General features: G+C 42.2%; 1 protein-coding gene across 1 annotated transcript; it reads right to left on the bottom strand.

Moving 5' to 3' along the window:
* Positions 1–1694: 1694 nt before the first annotated feature.
* znf148 (zinc finger protein 148) lies at positions 1695–8428 on the bottom strand (the record flags this gene model as incomplete). The annotated part of the gene is made up of 7 exons (XM_079231264.1): positions 8304–8428; positions 5930–6258; positions 4368–4493; positions 4143–4266; positions 3875–3958; positions 3664–3782; positions 1695–3344 (listed from the first exon to the last, which is right to left on the bottom strand). The coding sequence occupies exons 2-7, from the start codon at positions 6233–6235 to the stop codon at positions 1695–1697; spliced, it is 2409 nt and encodes an 802-aa protein (XP_079087390.1). The 5' UTR covers positions 6236–6258; positions 8304–8428.
* Between the last annotated feature and the right edge of the window lie 10967 nt (positions 8429–19395).

Below are 19395 nucleotides of genomic sequence, written 5' to 3'. Positions count from 1 at the left end.
ATGAAACCTTACTCAAACGCAGTTTTTTTTTTTTCTCAACAGGGCCTGGACAGATGTGGCTTACGATTGAATTCTAGCAAATAGTGATCAAAACTAGACGTCTGAAACATGATTCTGTACTCGTACTGCACAGACAACAAAAACGCTTTGTCCTTCCAACCACAGATAAGTTTTGAGAATTAAACTCTGTGCTATTTCTGCTCAAATTCAAAAATAATAAAATATGATGGACAATTAAATAACGCTCACAGATCTCAACGTATTACAGACTGAATAGGTTGATAGCTTATGTGTTTGTTGTTATTGTGCAAGTGGAACTAGTAGCCTAAGAGCTCGGACAAACAAGGAACTGACATATTTAAACGAGAATGAGGAAAGGAAAGCCTGCAATAAAAAAGAAAAGAAAGGCACATTTGCAAAATTAATAAAGTGGAAAATCCAAGCACCCCATTTCCATGTGTACTGTCTTTCATAATATAGCAGTAATACAACTTTGAGTTTCAATCAATACAAGTGGGTCTAATCACATTGTTGTTTCCCCAAAACCTGTGCATCTTCCACAAAGAACAATCAAATGTACTGTAAAACTGCAGCTACTTGAGCTACATCATAAGTGACGAAAGCAACGAGTGTCGCCTGTAATGTTGAAATAACCCCAAATCTGAAAGTACATACTACATTGTGCAAATTGTGCAAAAATTAAGCACAATCCTCATAAGTAATTTCATTACAACTCACTTATACTGCTGAAGGAAAATAATAATGACTCGGCAACCATTACATGAATTTAATTTGAAACCTAAATCTAAATCCTAATTTCTCTTTTCTGCCTATGCTGCACAAGAGTCACAAAAGTACGTGCCAAGAAATTCCTTCACAAAGGGAATACATTAAATTGATTAATTCATTCATTTTTGAATTTAAGAGAATTATTGTATTTTTTTTTGGGGCCATCTCACCAACCAAATTAGGCCCAATTCACACATGGAAAATAAACTAGATTCCATATCAGAGGAATATCATAATTTCCTGTCGCATACACATTTCATAAGGACACACTAATCTCAGGTGACAGTAAAGTGACTTAAAGTGAAGAATCAGTTATGATCTAATCATGGTGTTCTTTTAGTAGACAATTTAACAGGAGTGACAAAGCTGGAATTAGAAGGTTCTAGGAGTGGACTTAAATATAACCAGATAAACAGCAAGGGGAGGTAGCTAGAGTAAGAGCAAACAGGCATATATAAATAGGGCCTATGTTTCAATAAGTGGAAATATTGCATTAAGCAGCAAGAGTGACTTGATATTTTTTGTGCAAGGCAAACTGATTGACAAAACATTAAACATAAATTATGTGGCAACGGTATGAGAGAATACACGTTATCTCTTGCATTAAACTTTGGTTGCTTAATCTCTCAATGTACATTCTGGGGCAAGAAATATATCCATGCACAATTATAATTGTTTGCTTGTTTTTAGGGGGAATGCCAATTATAATGATATACATTGTCAGTATTTCCATTGTATGAGGTTGCACTTAAAGAAAAAAAGAAAAGTAAATTATTTTCATAAAACAAAATGCTTTGAGAAAGAGCACAGAGCACATAGTTGCAATGGGACTTGTTTTGGCAAAACAGGAAACATGAGATAAAGTGCCGCTGAAATTAACAGAAATGAATGTTTCGCCCCTCCCTTCAGCCAAAGGTTTCACTGGAGGAAACATCAGGGGAGGAGTTCAGTTGAGCCCTGGTCTCAGTGACTCTGACCGAGGGGAACTCGGAGAAGTCTGTGCTCTGTCCTCGAAGACTTAATTGTCCATTGGCAACAGTAAACAGCGAGGAGGTTCCAGATCTTGACGTCTGGAAATGAGATTTGAAGTTCTGATCAAAGGAGCTTATTTGAAAAGTCTGCAGTATGCCTTGTGGAGAATCTGTCTTTTTGGAGGGCGAGACCTGCTCCAGGAAGTCCTCCACAGCCGGGGACACAGCAGAGGGAGGGGTGGTCTCATCACCTGAAAATGAAAATGAGTGCTGGGAGTCCCCGACCAGCAATCCAAAGTTAGGTTTCTCTATAGTGGATCTTAGCGGAGAGCTCATCCCTGATTTGAACCTGCTGGGGGAAGGAAACTGTTTCTCGGTGGAGAACAGAGGTTGTCCAGCTAAGGTGGGGTTCTCAGAGACCAAGCTGAGGCTCTGGCTGGTCAGGTAGCTGTCGTTCTGGCTGGTCCTCTCCAGCGCTTGCTGGAGAAACTTAGAGTATTCTTGCAAGAGGCTGACCTTCTCAGTAGCGGGCTGAGCCTGGGCACTGGAGGCTCCGAGACTCTCAACAGGGCTGCTGTCTGAAACATCAGAGGAATTGATGGATATGCTTGATGTGACCTCAGTGTCAGCCACGCTGAAAGAAATGTCCGATTGCCCGTTGGCTTTGTTAGAGTAATGATCCAACAGCGTCTGAAGAACCTCATCCGGCAACACACTCTTGTCATGTGTCGCTTTGATCTCCGTGTTGATGGGCTGGGGCTCCAGAATGGTGACGGGGACAGTTTCGTCAATAACTGCCGACACCACAGTTTGTGTCACAGGCGGTTGAGACGAAATGCTGCTCGTGTTCAGGCCGTAATCCCGACTGTTGTTGGCCATTGCCGCCTGAAGATACCGCTTCTTTTTGAGAAACTGCATGGCGTCGTCGTAGTTTGTGCTGCTAGCTGCTGGCTTTGTTGGTCCTCCATGAAGAGTTTCAACTGTCTCGACTTCAGTGTTGCTTTCTACTTCTAAAAGGCCTTGCTTGTCCACGATTTCAAAGGTGTAATGTGTAACCTTCGCATTTTCCTCAAAGGAAGACAAAGTGGACATGCAGGGAGGAGTTTGTTCACTCGACTGTTTGAGACTCCTCTTGGGGACTTTCTTCAGGACTAGTTTGGGAGGAGTCGTGTCTTCTGATGACACGTCTCCTCCCAAACTAGCCTCTTGGTGTTGGCTCGCCGTTTCTTCAGGAAGTTCCTCGGAGTAATCTGCAATCACGTACTCATGTTTAACTTTGGAGGACACAGCGTAGAGAGGTAGACCTTCAATTTTATTCTGTCTTTGCTCGTCCTTCTCCTCCATTTCGACGACAGCGACAGTGTGCCCATCCGTCTGGGCAGCAGTGGAAGCTCCTGAACTCTTGTCTGCACACTTTTGCCGCTTTTTCTTGGGCAGTGAACACTCTTTGGCAAAAAAGGGGAGGCCCGAAGAATCTGCTTCACGCAAAGGCCCAACTTTACCAGCTGCCTTGTTGGTTTTTCTCTCTCGGTTCTCGTGACACATTCGTCTGTGCTTTAAAACCCGGTCTGTTCTGGAGAAGTACTGTTGACAGAAGACAAAAACATATATTTTATAGTACCACTAAAAAACACAAACGGTAGTGATGAACCTTATGTGAAGAATGGTAGACACTTCGGTTGCTGTGTCTTTATTTTTTTGTTTAAATACTGGGTTAACTATACAAAGCTATTGGCTAGCAGTTCACTCTGTACTTTCTGTGTTCAGACCCTGCAGTCCAGCACATTTAAAGACCAATACTATGAGCATCAATTCAAATTATATGCTTATTCTAATATCTGATTTACCACTATATTCAATTGTCATGTGCAATAATGTACGAGCAAATAAAAACAGAGCCTACCTGGTGACAGTAGTCACATTGGTAAGGCTTCTCGCCACTGTGAGTCCTCTTGTGTCTCTCCATGTGGTACTTCTGGATGAACCTCATCCCACACTCATCACAGCGAAAAGGCTTCTCACCTAAACAAAAAAGGAAGCGAGAAAAAGACTCACTTTAGACTAAAATTAAACCAAGTGAAAGTGCATACCAATTAAATGTATTCTTCACTCACCAGTGTGGATCTTCTCATGTCTCTGGAGGAGATATTTCTGAATGAAGCGCATATCACACTGGCTGCACTGAAACGGCTTCTCACCTGGAGTTTGAGTCATAAACGTCAGTATAAAATTGACAATATAGTTACTGTATTTCATATGATACTCGAGGCAACTTCTTAATTTAGCATTGCCCTTTTTTCCCTCCACTTTAAAAGACATGATATCTAGTCTCTAAATGAATGAATATGATGGCATTTTAAAATGCGACGAAGTAATTCATACCAGTGTGAATGAAGACATGCCTCTGTAGATGGTAGTTGGTTCTGAATGCAGCATTACAGTGAATGCAGACGTGACACTTGGGGCTTTGTAAGCCCAATGATTCATCATCATTGATGTTGAGAATCTGCCACAGCAAAGGGAACAAAGACATTAGTATTTGATTCATTCTTACAGTTGTCCCGATGGAAAAGGTGTCATACAGATGCAGATGCAAATAAACGTGACCTTTGCTGGTGAACGCTGCTTCCTCTTTTTCTTCTTTGGACAATCCATCAGGTCCTTAACTGCTTTTTTGTCCTTCTTCATCTGGACCGCTGTCTCAGACGGCTTCAGTTCTTGCTTGATGCTCAACTGTAAAAGATAGGAAAGACATTTAACAAGGCACATGACCTACTTTAGAGCCCACTCACTCATCCGGAAGCTTATCATAGTCAGGCAGGTGCACTTGGGCAAGTAGAGGATAATCTAATGGGAAGGGACCTCACTTCGGAGCAGATTCTCCTCTACAATTTACAGGTGATGTATACATTTTATGAGATCGGGAGCATTTCTATTGCCTCTAAATGGCTCTCAACATGGCGACGGTTGAGCAGGGGGTCACAGCTAACGATGCTAACAGTGCAAACAACGGCAACAGTGCTGAAAGAGCCAACAGTGTTTTCCTGAAGGGGAACAGGAGGGTGGGTGCAACACTTCCGCGACAATGCCATCCATTGGGATGGCAGAGCGGAAGTCGTGAGCTAACCAGTGGAGCACGCTCACATGCACCAACAAAACTAAAAGGCACATGTGGCCGGTCCAGCTATGTGAACAATGGAAGGAGAAGCAGCGACTTTATTCTCTGCTGATGTCTTTACATTGTAAATCGTTATTTGCCGCTATATTTATGCTCTAAATACCACAATTAGCACCTTTTAAAAAGGACAGTTGATGTGGTTCAAGCATCCTCTGAGGGTAACCCCCTGCTGGAGGCATAATGACCAAAGGGAAACCTCAAGTCCTAGAAAACCTAGGACATGCTGAAAAATCATATATTTCCGCTGGCCTGGGAGCATCTACAGATCTCCCATATGACTTAGTTTAAATGATAATGTTGCCATGTTCCAAGATTTAACAAATCATTTGTGGAGTACAATGATTTTCTTGCCGACAGAGATAATAATGGCCCAAAGTATGGATATAACATCAAAGTTGTAATAAACAGGAACTAAGCCGCCCTAAGCCTAATTCTGTGGATTGGTTTGGGTTATCCTCGATGTCTACAATCACAGTATAAAATTGTCTTTGAAATTCACATGTACTGCATCTTTATTCCTTTGTAATGCAAAATATTTTAAAAGCGCAAACATTTCAGCTAATGCCTTCTTTATCTCTTTGAAGGCCCCTGACTTTTTTACTCCAGGTGCAAACCGCAAACCAGGTACACAAAGGCAGTGGTGGTGGTGGTGGTGGTGGTGGGGGGGGGGGGGCTCTAAACCAAAGCTCTAAACCAGTTCATGAGTGTTACAGCAGTAAACGGGTTTCACACACATATACACATATATATATATATATATATATATAAAAAAATAAATAACGGTAGAGTTTGAGTGTTGAGGAAACTGATGTCTCATCACAAACATTGCATGGGATGACATGAATTAGACTCTCTATCATGACATGGACACCATAAGTACACAAATAATCGTATTAATGCACGATCTACGTCTTTACTGGCATGAACTCACTGGCATATGAAGCAAGCAGGGCAACTTATTGGTGAGTTTTAGGGGGAAATGCACTCCCACCTCGCCTCCTCCCTCCTCCTCTTCTCCTCCTCCTCCTCCTCTACCATTCTTTGTCATCTCCTCCTGCATCATCAGCTGCTCTGGAGGGACCAGGTCGTGTGTGACCAGTGAGCTCCCAGTCAAGTCCTCATCTTCATCATTGTCCTCATCGTCCTCAGCCAACAGTGGGTGGTTCACCAGTGATCGTTCCCCCAGTGTCATCACCACCAGTCCTCCGCCACTACCAAGCCCAACTCTTCCTCCTCCATCTATTCCTCCGCTGCTGAATTTCAGCAGCATACCCTCCAACTTGTCCTCAGTGTTCATCTTACATAGAGTAGTTGTTCGGTCTGTGAAAAGATAGAAATAGACAGATGACTGGACAATGGTGGCAAGCTAAATACCAAACATACTTAGTCAAAGTTTGTTTTGCTTACTTGACATTATGAGGAAGAGGATGTGAAATCACACAGAAATGAAACAAGTTACCCATAAGCTTGTGATTTCCGTAGTTCAAATTGTGATGTTTACTTATTATTTAAATGTGCAAAAGGTAACTTTTTTTTCTCCAATTCCTGGAGAAACAACACTAGCTATAGCTTGGTTCTGGTGGGTTTCCCCAACCCGATGAAGGTGGCCTTTAATATACTGTTGCTATAAATATGATGTATATTCTAGTCTCAGTAGCTTGCATTCAACTATGTATTAATACCACATCTTACAAAACATTAAGACGTTTGAGCCAACTCTATTGCACAAAGTATCACTCTTCTCAGTAATGTGTCAACTTTTGTACTGTTGCATCTGGCTCAGCTCTCTTTCTGTCATCTCATCTTAACGTTACAGCATGTACTAAGATAATCTACAGCTCGAACGGTTGAACATTAATTGAAATAATGCTTTTCTAAACCAAATTCCTAACAAGTTTCAAGTAGTTTGTAAAGGTTAACGTTTATTTTACTTTACTTAGGACCTAGGTAGATTGTTTAAGAAAAGAAAAAAACATTTCTTTCAAATCTCAATCTACATTGACAACATGATATTTCCAGAACCGAAAGCGTGTCGTTAGATAGAAAACCAGCAGCACGTTTATTCGCTGCAGCATTACACCGGTGTTGCCCTCACTTGGAGTTACACTTCAGCAAGAGCTAATTAGTTAACTGGCAATCACTTGATCCTAAAACGGTAACGCTAACGTTAGCTAACGTAGCACTTGTGGACCGTTTATTAACAGGTTTGACAATGTAGCATGTATATTTATATATTTATGTATACACCTTCCGCGGGAGACAATGCGGCAGTCAAGCATCTGTCGCGGCTCTCACACACACAGCAACAAACGCGAAGTCCCATATGTAAACACACTCACTGTGTCACAGGTGAAGTGGGGTAAGTCTCTTGCTAGCCAGCTAACTAGCTGGCCGTGCTTGTCAATGCTGCTACATAAAATAGTTAGTAACCGGAAACAACGACGGAAGAGATGCAAAGGTGCCTTCAAAATAAAGGCTCGTACGCTGCTTCGCACTGCGGACAAACAGAATACACTTTAAAGTCTACATTATAATACAATTAGTTCATAGAAACACAAGGAAACTGCCACTATTTGTTGTTCGGTTACATCTTGCACTATTGTTTTGTTAGTTAATTTAATATTATTATATTATTTTAGATGTATTGCTTTACTTGTATGTAGGAATGCTGATGTAGCGAAACAATTTCCCCATGCAGGATTACTAACTATCTATCTATAATTGTGCGATATACAAAATCAACTAAATAAATTAAAAGTCTTAAGTACAAACCACCTTCATTGGCAATATTTCAGATGAAGGTAAGGTCAATTAACTTTTTACGATTAACGTTTACGGAGTCATGTTATTTTCTCGAAACCACAATACAGTCCAAGTCAATTCTGCAAACCAAATTCGCTGTCATACCCGGCTCGTATGAGGAAACATTAAAAACCAGCGCGTCACTAATTGCTTTACTTTGAAGGCTGTGGCCGGAAGTTCCATTTCACTCGCATCAGTTTGACAAACGTCTACGGCCTGTTTGCAGCTAGTTAGCTAGCTAACTTGCTCCAACATTGGTCCGCCTGTGTTTTGGTTGTATACAGTTGACACCGCATCTGCACAACATCACACGTGCAGCATTCAACAATACATTCCAGCTCGCATTAAATGACGCACGTGGCTTCCGTTTGCACGTTTCGCCAAACTTGTCAGCAGGGTCACTTTGCCTCAAGCTTCCTCAGCCACTCTGCTCAATAGGCCACAGTGTTACTGACGGCTAGTACAGCTAACGTTCGCTCACTAGCCCGCTACGAAGACCCACAATAACACGATAGTGCACTAAATGACGTGACGACTATTAAAGCTGCGTTGTTGCTTCTTACCTGCTGTGCGTCTTAACCCCGTTTAGCTGTCATGATTGTTATGCAAGACTACAGTGTAATGATGGTGTGCGGAATAATCAAATACACCATCACATTTCACGAGGGCTTGGATTTTTTTCTTTTTCTTTTTCTTGTACCTTTGTCGCCATCTAGTGGTGAACATCGGTTGGTGAAGAACAGTGCGCTCCTGATCATGTTCCCTTTTACGCTTTAGTCTGGCGACCTACTTCCATCGGCTAAAAATGATATTCAATAATAATTTATTCTTTTTTTTAAAAAATTTTTGTCTTTTTTTATAACATTTTTGTTGCCTCTTTGAAATTGGCTACTCAGTCAAAACAATTACGGTGTATGGTTAATCAGTGATAATTAATTATATTAATAGCCTATGGCTACGACATGCGGTCATCTGATAGAATCCACGGTTATTATTTGGTTAGAGGCTACATGAAAACATCTCTTTCATGCAGTCATGTCTGGCCTACATGAGATGGGGTGTTTTGTATGCCTATTTCCGGATGGTTACAATAGTCTAGTCTTCTTGTCTGAATTAAACTACGAAGAACAGCTGATGTTCTCATGTTGCTGGCTGATAGTGATCATGTAAATCACAAAAGTGCCATTGTAGGTTTGGCATGAAATCTATAAAGCAGATGTCCCTTCCCTCTAACTACCTTTCCAAATATGACATGTCATATCCAATAGTTCATCTCCTGCATCTGCTGCTGCTTTATGACTTTACAACAGTTTTACATGACATTTCCAGTCCATCTGTCCTTTTTTCATGGGGCTATCGTGGGATTCGTTCTTTTTGAAAGGGCGCGTTAAGGCAACAATACATAAGAAATGTTATAAGAGTGATCTTATGCAAATTAGCAGTTAAGGGCGAATCAATAACCATCTGGAATAATCTATTAATCCGTCGACTTTGACACAACAAGGGATGTTAAGGGTCTTTATAAGATGATAGCCTGTCATGCCAAGCCATAGCACACTCTCAACCTCTCTCTCTCTCTCTCTCTCTCTCTCTCTCTCTCTCTCTCTCTCTCTCTCTCTCTCTCTCTCTCTCTTTCTCTCCCCACCGTGAGGAATACTAATCAACCTGTTTGCCATCAAGTGCAGTTGCTCGGCGCACAACTTCTCCTTTCTGTGTCTAGAAATATCTCTGCTTGCTGGATTTAACACGACAAACCTCCACCTGCTGAATAGAATAGAACCGTGCTTTTGCAAACGTTTTTTGAACGTCCCGCGACAGTTATCACTCCGGTCTCCCCGTCTCCGTCTCTGTCTCTTCTGGTGTGCGACATGCAGCCGGAGAGAGTGGATCTGGGGACAGACAGCCCACTCCTGCGCCGCTTCTAGCCAGGGGAAGCCCCCACGCGTTGCGCGCCTGGATCGCCGGTAGAGATTCGTGTGCATGTGCGTCGGGCTCTACATGTGTGTGTTTGCGCAAGACACAACCCGCGGCTCCGTCCTCAACAGTTGCTACCGGAGCGGAAGAGAGCAGAGGTGGAGCGCGAGAGAGATAGCAGACTGAGGACGGACGGACGGACGCGGAGCCCCACGCCGCTCTGCCCGGCTCTGCTCCTGACATGCAGTCGATCATCTCTCCGGTGACCAAGGCCATCCTAGTAGCGCTCTTCATCTTCGCCATACTCCTCATCCTCTATGTGATCCTTTGGTACATTTGCAGAGACGTGGACTGCGACCACGGCATTTGAGGATCCCAAACGAGAACAACGGGGATTTCACAATGGGGCGCGCAGAGGAGCCCAGGGTCATCCCGTAAGTCTGCTGTCTTCATCTTGTCTTGTTTTTCTTGATGTGTGTGCGCGTGTTACTAGGTTATCTGTGAATGTGTGTGTGTGTGTGTGTGTGTGTGTGTGTGTGTGTGTGTGTGTGTGTGTGTGTGTGTGTGTGTGTGCGCGCGCGCGCTTTCCTACCGTGCGTAATGTTAAATGCGCTCTGGTTAGAAGGCAGGTGATGACCGAAGTGCGTCCCTATACCCGGCACCCGGTATCCCAAAACCATGAATGAGCAGAAGAGCCCCACATTTGTTTAACTTGACCGCGATCATCTATCAATGGCCTGCCGGCTCCTCTATTACTGTCCCGCTGTTGTAAGTGACAGTGAATTGTCAAAAGGTGATGCAATGTCATCAAGAGGAAATCGAACTGGTGTCGAACGGGAGACACAGTGCGGGCGCGCGCGTGTGAGGGCTCTCAATTAATGAAGTATACGAAGATTGCCGGTGACATTGCGGTAAACGGCGTGTGTGTCCCTTAAGGTCAATCCATACAGTGTTTACACCAGGTTGCCAATATTGTTGTGTTCTCCCCCTCATGCTCTGCCTCCTTCGGTATATCTGCAGCATTAGTTCATGCTCAGTTCATCAGTCTCTGAGGATGCTCCCACATTGGCATTTTACATTCAACGAGATAACGGGATTATCTCTATTGGCTCCTGTGCGTCTTATTCCTATAATCTGTTTTGTGCCATGTTTTTGAATCCTTATCATAAATATGGCGCTAATGCTTTTTACGCATGTCGCATTTAAATCCCCCCCATGACATCAGTGAGCTTGTTTATAATTATGTGTCCAATCTTTTAAAAGATGCTCCTATACATGCAGGCTACTCTCTCAGGCACGCACAGCATTGGCCACGCTTAATGAAGGACTTCTCAATATTGCAGGCACGTTGCCCCCCATTGCCATGCTGTCACATGGTCCACACAGCTATTACACATGTGAGAGATATGATAAGGTGCCATTTTTCATCTGGGTCTCAAAGCATTTTGTTTTTATCCCACGCAGAACCAGGGAAATTAACACATTTGTCACATTCTTATGTGGATAATGTGAAGGACACACCAAGGACATGTATGTTTTTTTTTAGGATATTTTAGCAGGTGATGCATACAACAGCCATTTTTGTACGTCTTTATTTGCACAAAAGAGTTTATTTCTCTTTTTAGGTTCATGGGAATCTTTATAAATTACATTTATGTTACACATCTTGATGTAACACAAGCGTGGCCTTTTTACAGGGGAAAAGCGTGACTCGATCCCTCATAAAATATTGCTGATTGTTGAATGATTATCGCTGACTGCAGCTGTAAGTTTAGCCACATTTTTATGGAACACCACATCCCTACTTTCCACCTTAAACACACCAGAGGATTTAAAAAGCTGAGCATCTCCCCTCACTCACAGAGAAAGTGCAAGTTTAGGCTTACATTTTTAAACCTTCTTATTTTGAGCTACGGGGACTATAATATTTAAAAATCCATAAGTAGCCTGAATGCAGAAATGAGGAAGGAACCCCCGTTGCCTCCTAAACTGTTGTCTGTTTCTCCCACGGAGGAGACGAGAGAGTCTGGTGGGATGACAGATGCCCTCTATGACCGGACTACAAAATGATTGCTGTCAGCATGAGTAGATACACAAGGAGTCAGTATAACCCCTCAAAACACCCTCACCCACACACACACACACACACGCACACACACACACACACACACACACACACACACACACACACACACACACACACACACACACACACACACACTGTAAATGACAGTCCAGACTACCATCCCCAGTAATGGCATAGAGCGTGAGAGAAAGAGAGCAAAAAGGTATATGATATGACAACTGTCTCAACTGTGTCTGTCTGTTTAAACCGGTGCCCTGGATTGTCTGTGTGTGTGTGTGTGTGTGTGTGTGTGTGTGTGTGTGTGTGTGTGTGTGTGTGTGTACTGTGTTAAGGTGGAAAGAAGGGAAAAAGCTGTGTTTGAGTGACTGTGTATGTTTGTGCAGTTTGTTAAAGAAGAAAGGCGGTGTGTGTGTGTGTGTGTGTGTGTGTGTGTGTGTGTGTGTGTGTGTGTGTGTGTGTGTGTGTGTGTGTACGTGCGTGCCAGCGTGGGAGGGGGTTAAACACTGACATGCTCCAGAATGACAGATGAAAAAAAAAAGTGGAGCAGGGAAGGCTCAGAGGGACTCAGCATGGGAGACAAGAGTGTGTGTTTGTGTGTGTGTGCGTGTGTGCACGCAGGCCTTTGCATGTCTGAAATTTACTCAAGATTGCCCAGGTTTTCCTTCATTAAATACATGTATTAGCTGTATTATTGCATTGTACTAACCGCGTAATAGCAGAAGTAATGATTTATGTATAGTGTGTAAACTAAAAAGTAAAACGTTAATAATCATGCACACATTAACGACTTTTACCCAACTTTTGCTGCTGTAAGAATTGTATTATTTGTTCTTCTTCCCGTTATCTTGTTGGTCATAACTCACAAGTGTGATACAAATAATGTGTACATCTGCAAACACTAGTCTGCATATTGATGATTACTTTAGACAACAAATGTTCATTACTTGGTGCACAACAGGAACACATATCTCACTATCAACAACATCTAAATACTAGGGTCATCTACAGCTCAAGGATACTTCAAAAGGAGTGGACACTTAATGGGGAAATGACCTGAACATGGCTCACTGAGTAAGAGCATTGATCTCCTAGCTGAATGTAATTTGTGCTAATCAAATAGTGTTGAATAATAGTTCAACTATGTTGAAATATTCATTGGACGACCAGTAGGCTGCATTTCCTTGAAGGATACTCGGCTTTTCACAAGGTAACACTCATACTAATCAAGCTTTGACACTGGGATTTAGTAACCCTCACCTTTACGTGATTTGGATAATGTAACGGATATTTTAACCTTTAAAATGTCTGGTTTTAGGCAGTTAAAATATATGTTAATGAGCAGAAATGATCTTATATATAATATTTTAAATGTTTTAAATTAGTTTTAAAAGTTTTTTAAATAATGTGCGGACTGCGGAATGTAAATATATAATATGTATTAATAAAATACGAGTAAATGGATTTAAAATGAAGCCCCATTATTAATTATATTCATTATTGTTATTGCGTTCATTTTTTCGTGTATGTTTCGCTTCAAAGACCCTCCAGTGACTACATTAATTCTCCTGGACCATAACTGTAACCTAGCAGTGTAAGCTGTGAAATGAATTGCATTGAATTAATCAAATTAACATTTCTAATTTGTATGCTCTATTAAGTAACACTATTACCTTGAGGTTTGTTTGTGTGTCTATTAGTGAACAGGATAACTCAACAACATGTTTTGAGTGTAATTAAATGCATTTAGGCCTTAGGCCAAAACATAAGGCTTGTGTTCAGAACAGATCCAGGATCCAGGAATTTGAACACGGCTCTCTTACCATTACCTTTTGACATGAACTACTGCACCGGGGCAAGTATCCCATAATTGTTGTATTCTAATGCATATCCAGAAGCAGATTCAAATTTCGAAACATTTGCTCTCATTACTATAACACATTTAGATTGTCCAGCCTTTCACTCCTCAGTGCTCGCTACTTACTAAAGTCCCAATGATTAATCATCTCAATTTAGCACTTATTGTGTATTTTGGACCTTCTCCCTCTAATTTATTCACAACCATCAGGGCTATATGCCTGGGGCGTCCTGTTGCACTTTCTCCCCCTTGTCTCTTTCCTGTCCTATCAGCTCTCTAGTGTACTCTCAAAAAGTCAATTCCCCAAAACACCTAAACAAGCTCTACATCCCAAGTGTGCGTCCTCAAACGGCACCATAATGGATTGAAGCCTGGCCAAGATGACCCAACGTCACAATAATGCCCTCATTGTGAAGGTCTAAAACAAAATTGGCTCTCAAAAAGATAGAAGCAATGGAACACACACACACACACACACACACACACACACACACACACACACACACACACACACACACACACATACACACACATACACACACACACACACACACACACACACACACACACACACACACACACCTCAAAGCCATAAAAATAGATTGTGAGTGACTCAGCCGTTATGTAAAGTCCATCTCTGATAGGGCCGCCTGGGGCTGTTTATGTCAGTTTAGGTTGACGGCACTAGAACTGAGGTGACACGTGTCTGCTGTGTCCAAGTTTCAATACGAACTCACACACATTCACACGAACGTATACACACACTCTTTTTTCCCATATGCAAGCCTCTCCCCCTCTCACTCTGCCTTCCCTTTTCCCTTTTCCTCCTAAGTCGACATTCCCCAGTGTGTGTTTGTCCCTCGATGGATAAAGATGCGATACAGTCAGCGTAATGCACTCCCTGCAGCCCAAACAGCTTTCATGATTAGCATTCAGCGCAGACTGGGAGGGAAACACCACCTTAGACATGAATTACATCAGCCATCCATCTGGCCAGGTGGACAGCTCAATCAATACTGGTAAACATGAGCAAACCAGGACTTGATTTATAGCGCTAAACTGATGCATGAGGGTGCTGCTGTCTTTATTAAACATCAGATCTGGTCGTGTTTGTATCCTACCATTAAACAATGTATATTTATCACCTGCACTGGTTTTCTATGGGTAAACCTTAACTTGTGTTCATTATATTGAGACATTATATATTAATCTGGGCTTTTCCAGTCTCATTTGAATACAATTAATGGGGAAACACTAGAGTTTTTGAAAAATTGTGAAGTTTGAGTTTGAAAATTATTCTATTTAAATATTTAAATTTAGCCAAAAGTGTTGTTTTCCAACCTTTAACTGACAATTGTCCAGCACTAAACGAGTGGGCGAAGGTAATAACAGTGGAGGCTTTGTGATAAATGCTGTAATGATCGTTCTGTCAAGACATAAATAATCTAGGGGCTTCATCGCATTCAGACGGGTGATATCTGATTTAATTTTCACTTTAATAACACAAAATGTGTGTTTATGCGACTGCATGACTGAGGCGTCGGTGCTGTTGGGTTAAACAGAAAGGTAGGTGAAAGGCTTGAAGCTAACAAAGCAAAACACACACACACACACACACACACACACACACACACACACACACACACCACCTTAAAGTCTCGTTGTGTGCACACCACCCTGGAGTAAGAGAAAAAAGCAGAGGGAGATAGAAGGTGAGAGCCCACGAGACGAAAGACTCTCCTCTCAGTCCTGTCTCAGTGACAACAGGTTTCAGACAGAAGCAGAGACCCACACACTGTTAAATTGAGTGTGTTAAATACTGTGTGTCTATATGTGTGTGTGTGTGTGTGTGTGTCTGTGTGTGTGTGTGTGTGTGTGTGTGTGTGTGTGTGTGTGTGTGTGTGTGTGTGTGTGTGTGTGTGTGTGTGTGTGTTGCACACAGTTTATGACAGACTTAATTGGTGCAAGCAAATATCCCCCACTGCTCCTCATTCCACATCTACTAATGGAAAGCCATCCACTCTCCGAAGACAGTAAGGGGAAATAGTGTTGGGATGAACATGAGCGTTGGGATGAACATGAGCGAAACAAATGTTTGAGACCTCCATTACACTACAATAAAACATCTGGAAATGTAACGTAAAAGCAGTATTTAGAATGGAAGCTAATTCAACTTTATTTTAACAATAATGTATTATTATTATTATTAACAATATTGTTTCTGGATTCACACACATGTATAGCACATAATTGTGTCCCCACATTATGAATATATAGTGCACATAATTTATATAATAATACTGAAGTTACTGCACAATAAATGTATATTTTAAACTAAAAGGCATCCACAGATAATCACTTGATCCTGACCATATTGATGCTGGAACTATCCATAGTATATAATGTAATTTGTCTTTGTTCTGGTTTTAAACTAGGTTGTACATAAATGAAAGGAAGCATGATTCTGCATTTCTTCCCTCAAATCTTACTCAGGCGATTGAGATTGGAAAATTGAAAAACAAAGACCAAGTAAGAGGTGCCAGTCTCTACCAGGTACATCATCAAATGACCACAGCTGTATTGCGTGATTGAATGAACGCTCCCCACAGTTGGCTGGCCTCTCGTCTAGACACTAACTAATCTGTAAGGCATCGTAAAACACACTTCATTCAAACCCAATGAATTGGCAGCATCTGAGTTGTGGAGAGGTACGCAGCCGTGTGAGTGCTGGTAGTTCCGGTGGCCTTTAGCCAAACACACCACAAACGATTGTCCCCCACCGTGGGTGCAGAGTAGTGTCTGGGGGTCGGTGTCAGTCCGCAGGCAGTGAATGGCAGAATAAAACAGGCAATAAAAGGTGTTTCGAGAAAGTCGGATTCGCCGCAACCCGCGAGAGGGTCATGAGCATGCAGTCATAACTGGAAACTCAAAATACTGTGCAGTTTGCTGGAGCTGAATGTGAGATCAGTCGTTGACAGATACAGAGGTGCACACTCACTCACTCACTCACGCATGCAAACCCTACCCATAGCATGATCCTCCAGGCGGAGATAATTGCAGTTCAAGAAATATATTGTGTTCAAATGTGGAAGGAAGTTGGTATTGATGAGTTGTGTGAAGCTCACAGTAACATTACAGTCGGTAAAAGAAACCCTCACTGTGTTTTAAAAAGTGCAGCTGTTGCATCATTATGGCTACTGAAAAAACTTCATCAAAACATTGTAGCCTACTTAAAATACGCAAATCAATTTCTAACTGATCGAGAAGCAATCTGAACATGATTACATGTACGACAGTGTGACTATTGGATGCTTACTCTATGAGTTATCTTACCCGGTTTCAAAAAATAAAAGTGTGATTTATGCTCTGTTTCTCGCAAATGCCTGTAAGTAGAAAAGATGCACATGAGTCCCAGACCGGATGGGAATCCAGGATGCTGTCTGTGTGCAGTCGCCCACTGCAAACATGCAGAAATCTCAGGTTTCACGTTCATGTTTACAAGCTGGCCTTTGGCTCGTCTCCCCGTGGAAAGCCAGTGGCGGCTGCAGCTGAGGCAACAAAACAATTACCAAATCTGTCCACGTACAGTCCTCTGCCTTTTCCCGACCCTGGCTTCCTCCAGTGGTGCACATCCAGTCATCTGTGGACGGGGAATGCCTTGTGAATTGCTTCTCCTGAAGTTTCTTCAATTGTTTTCTTACTTACAATCCAAGTGTTATTGCTTTTTTGTCTGTGTGTGTGTGTGTGTGTGTGTGTGTGTGTGTGTGTGTGTGTGTGTGTGTGTGTGTGTGTGTGTGTGTGTGTGTGTGTGCGTGTGTGTGTGTGTGTGTGTGTGTGTGCATGGTTTAAGTTTAACCCAGTCTACGCAGAGCTGGTGCTGGGTTCAAACCCCACGCTGTTGTGGGTCAATAAGAGCCAGCAGGTGATTAGTTTAACTAGGCATGAAAGCAGGGGACAACACAAACAAATATATCAGCACCTCTTTTACTATTTTAGTAGATAATTAAGTAGGAACATGCTTTTTTTCTTGTTCTTTTTGTCCCTGTAAAGCATCTAATGAAGACAGCTGTTAAATAATAAATGTCAAATAAATGTAGAAAATTATGTACAATATTTCCCAGTAGTAAAACATTAAAGGTATTAGCTGTCCACTTCTGCCAGACACACTGATGTTACACTACAACAGTGGTGGCTTCTTTAAGCATCTTCATCTTCCTTCATATGCACAGAAGAACACCTGCTGCTATTTACACACAGCAGATGTGTTCACACACACACACACACACACACACACACACACACACACACACACACACACACACACACACACACACACACACTTGTGCTTTAGGCTGGAAAATAAGGCATTCCCCACAGGTTTGTCTTACAGGGTACATGCTGCCTCATTAGGGGCTGGACACTGTGTGTCCTGCAGCTCTGGCTCAGTCTCTGCGCTTTGAGTCCTTTCTTGATTGTCTGCCTCTCAGACAGAGGAGAGGGGGAAGCTCTGAAAGAAGCAGCTCAAACTGCGAGAAAAAGACAGCATCAATTCACTCACGCTGTTGCACTTTGGAGCCCAAATTGGCCATGACACACCCGGAAAATCCCCTTTCTTCACAATATGACACTTCACCTGCCATTTCCTCAGGGTGGCAGTTGATTAGTAACAAAAAACAAACGTGGGGTATAGTATTAAGGAACAGCGTGTCCTATTTGCAAAATGTTAGTGGCATTTTCTTGTAAAAATATCCAACTTTCTCTCCCTTCTCATCTCACCAGGTATACCTCTATGTGACAAATACAATAAAGAATATATTTTTAACTGGCTCAATAGATCCCATAGAGCCTTTGTCAGCCTGGATTTACAACATAAGACAAGTTGGGCTTTGCAGCCATATAAGACTAAGTGACTGTTGGTTGGAGCTATTTTGATGCTGCTCGCATGTTATTTACATCACACACCCTCCTGTCATGTCCTGTTCGCAACATGGCTCTTGTGTGTGTCCGCACATCTTCATTTGTGTGTGTCTTTGTGTGTGACGGACTGTCTCCCTGATGTCCCATCATCCCAAATAATCATCCCATAGTCATGCGTGAGATGCGATTTCCTTTTAAACAATAGCAGGCCAGCTCGCCTCGCTGGGCCCCAACCTCTCAGGCTGCGGCATAACAACCACTCATATGTGCACGCAAACACACACACTTCCTCTCAGCTGGCATTAACAGCAACACATGCACAATTCAAATACACGCACAGCCTCCTACCCTCAGTCTCTATCAAGGCAGTGGTGATGAGTCAGTCGTTTCACGTTGATGCTCGTTTTACTGCCTTCTAAGCGTACTTTAATAACTGGGGCCAACTGCTTGTCAGTGCTTCTGTTTTAGCCTGACCTTAACTATCGGATAGATACTAATGATTTCCCTGCCAAAAGAAAAAGGGATGTCACTGTGAATGTCACCGACCTGTCTTTAGCTGAAATTAGTGTAATTTAGTTGAAAAGGAAGACATGGAGAGTTTGGTTGGCCTACTTTGAGTGCCAGTGATAATTCAGCTGATTCCTGCACTGCGAGCCAAACACAATCCATCCCAGCAATAGATTGTCTGTTCAGATTTGTGTTGTATAAACTAGAACATAGCTCCCGTATTATGCTTACTTTTTTCGGAACTAAAAGTGCCATGTAAACATACTCAATTACAAGTTAAGTCCCAAATTTAAAATCCCAACTAAGTGAAAGTAAAGAAGTATTATCAGCCAAATGTACTTAAAGTACAACAGAAAATCATCAAGCAGCACACATG

This window comes from Taurulus bubalis (assembly GCF_910589615.1).
Source record: "Taurulus bubalis genome assembly, chromosome: 15".
NCBI classification, from domain to species: Eukaryota; Metazoa; Chordata; class Actinopteri; order Perciformes; family Cottidae; genus Taurulus; species Taurulus bubalis.
The sequence above is the reverse complement of the archived record's forward strand: the minus strand, read 5'-3'. Positions and strand labels throughout refer to the sequence as shown.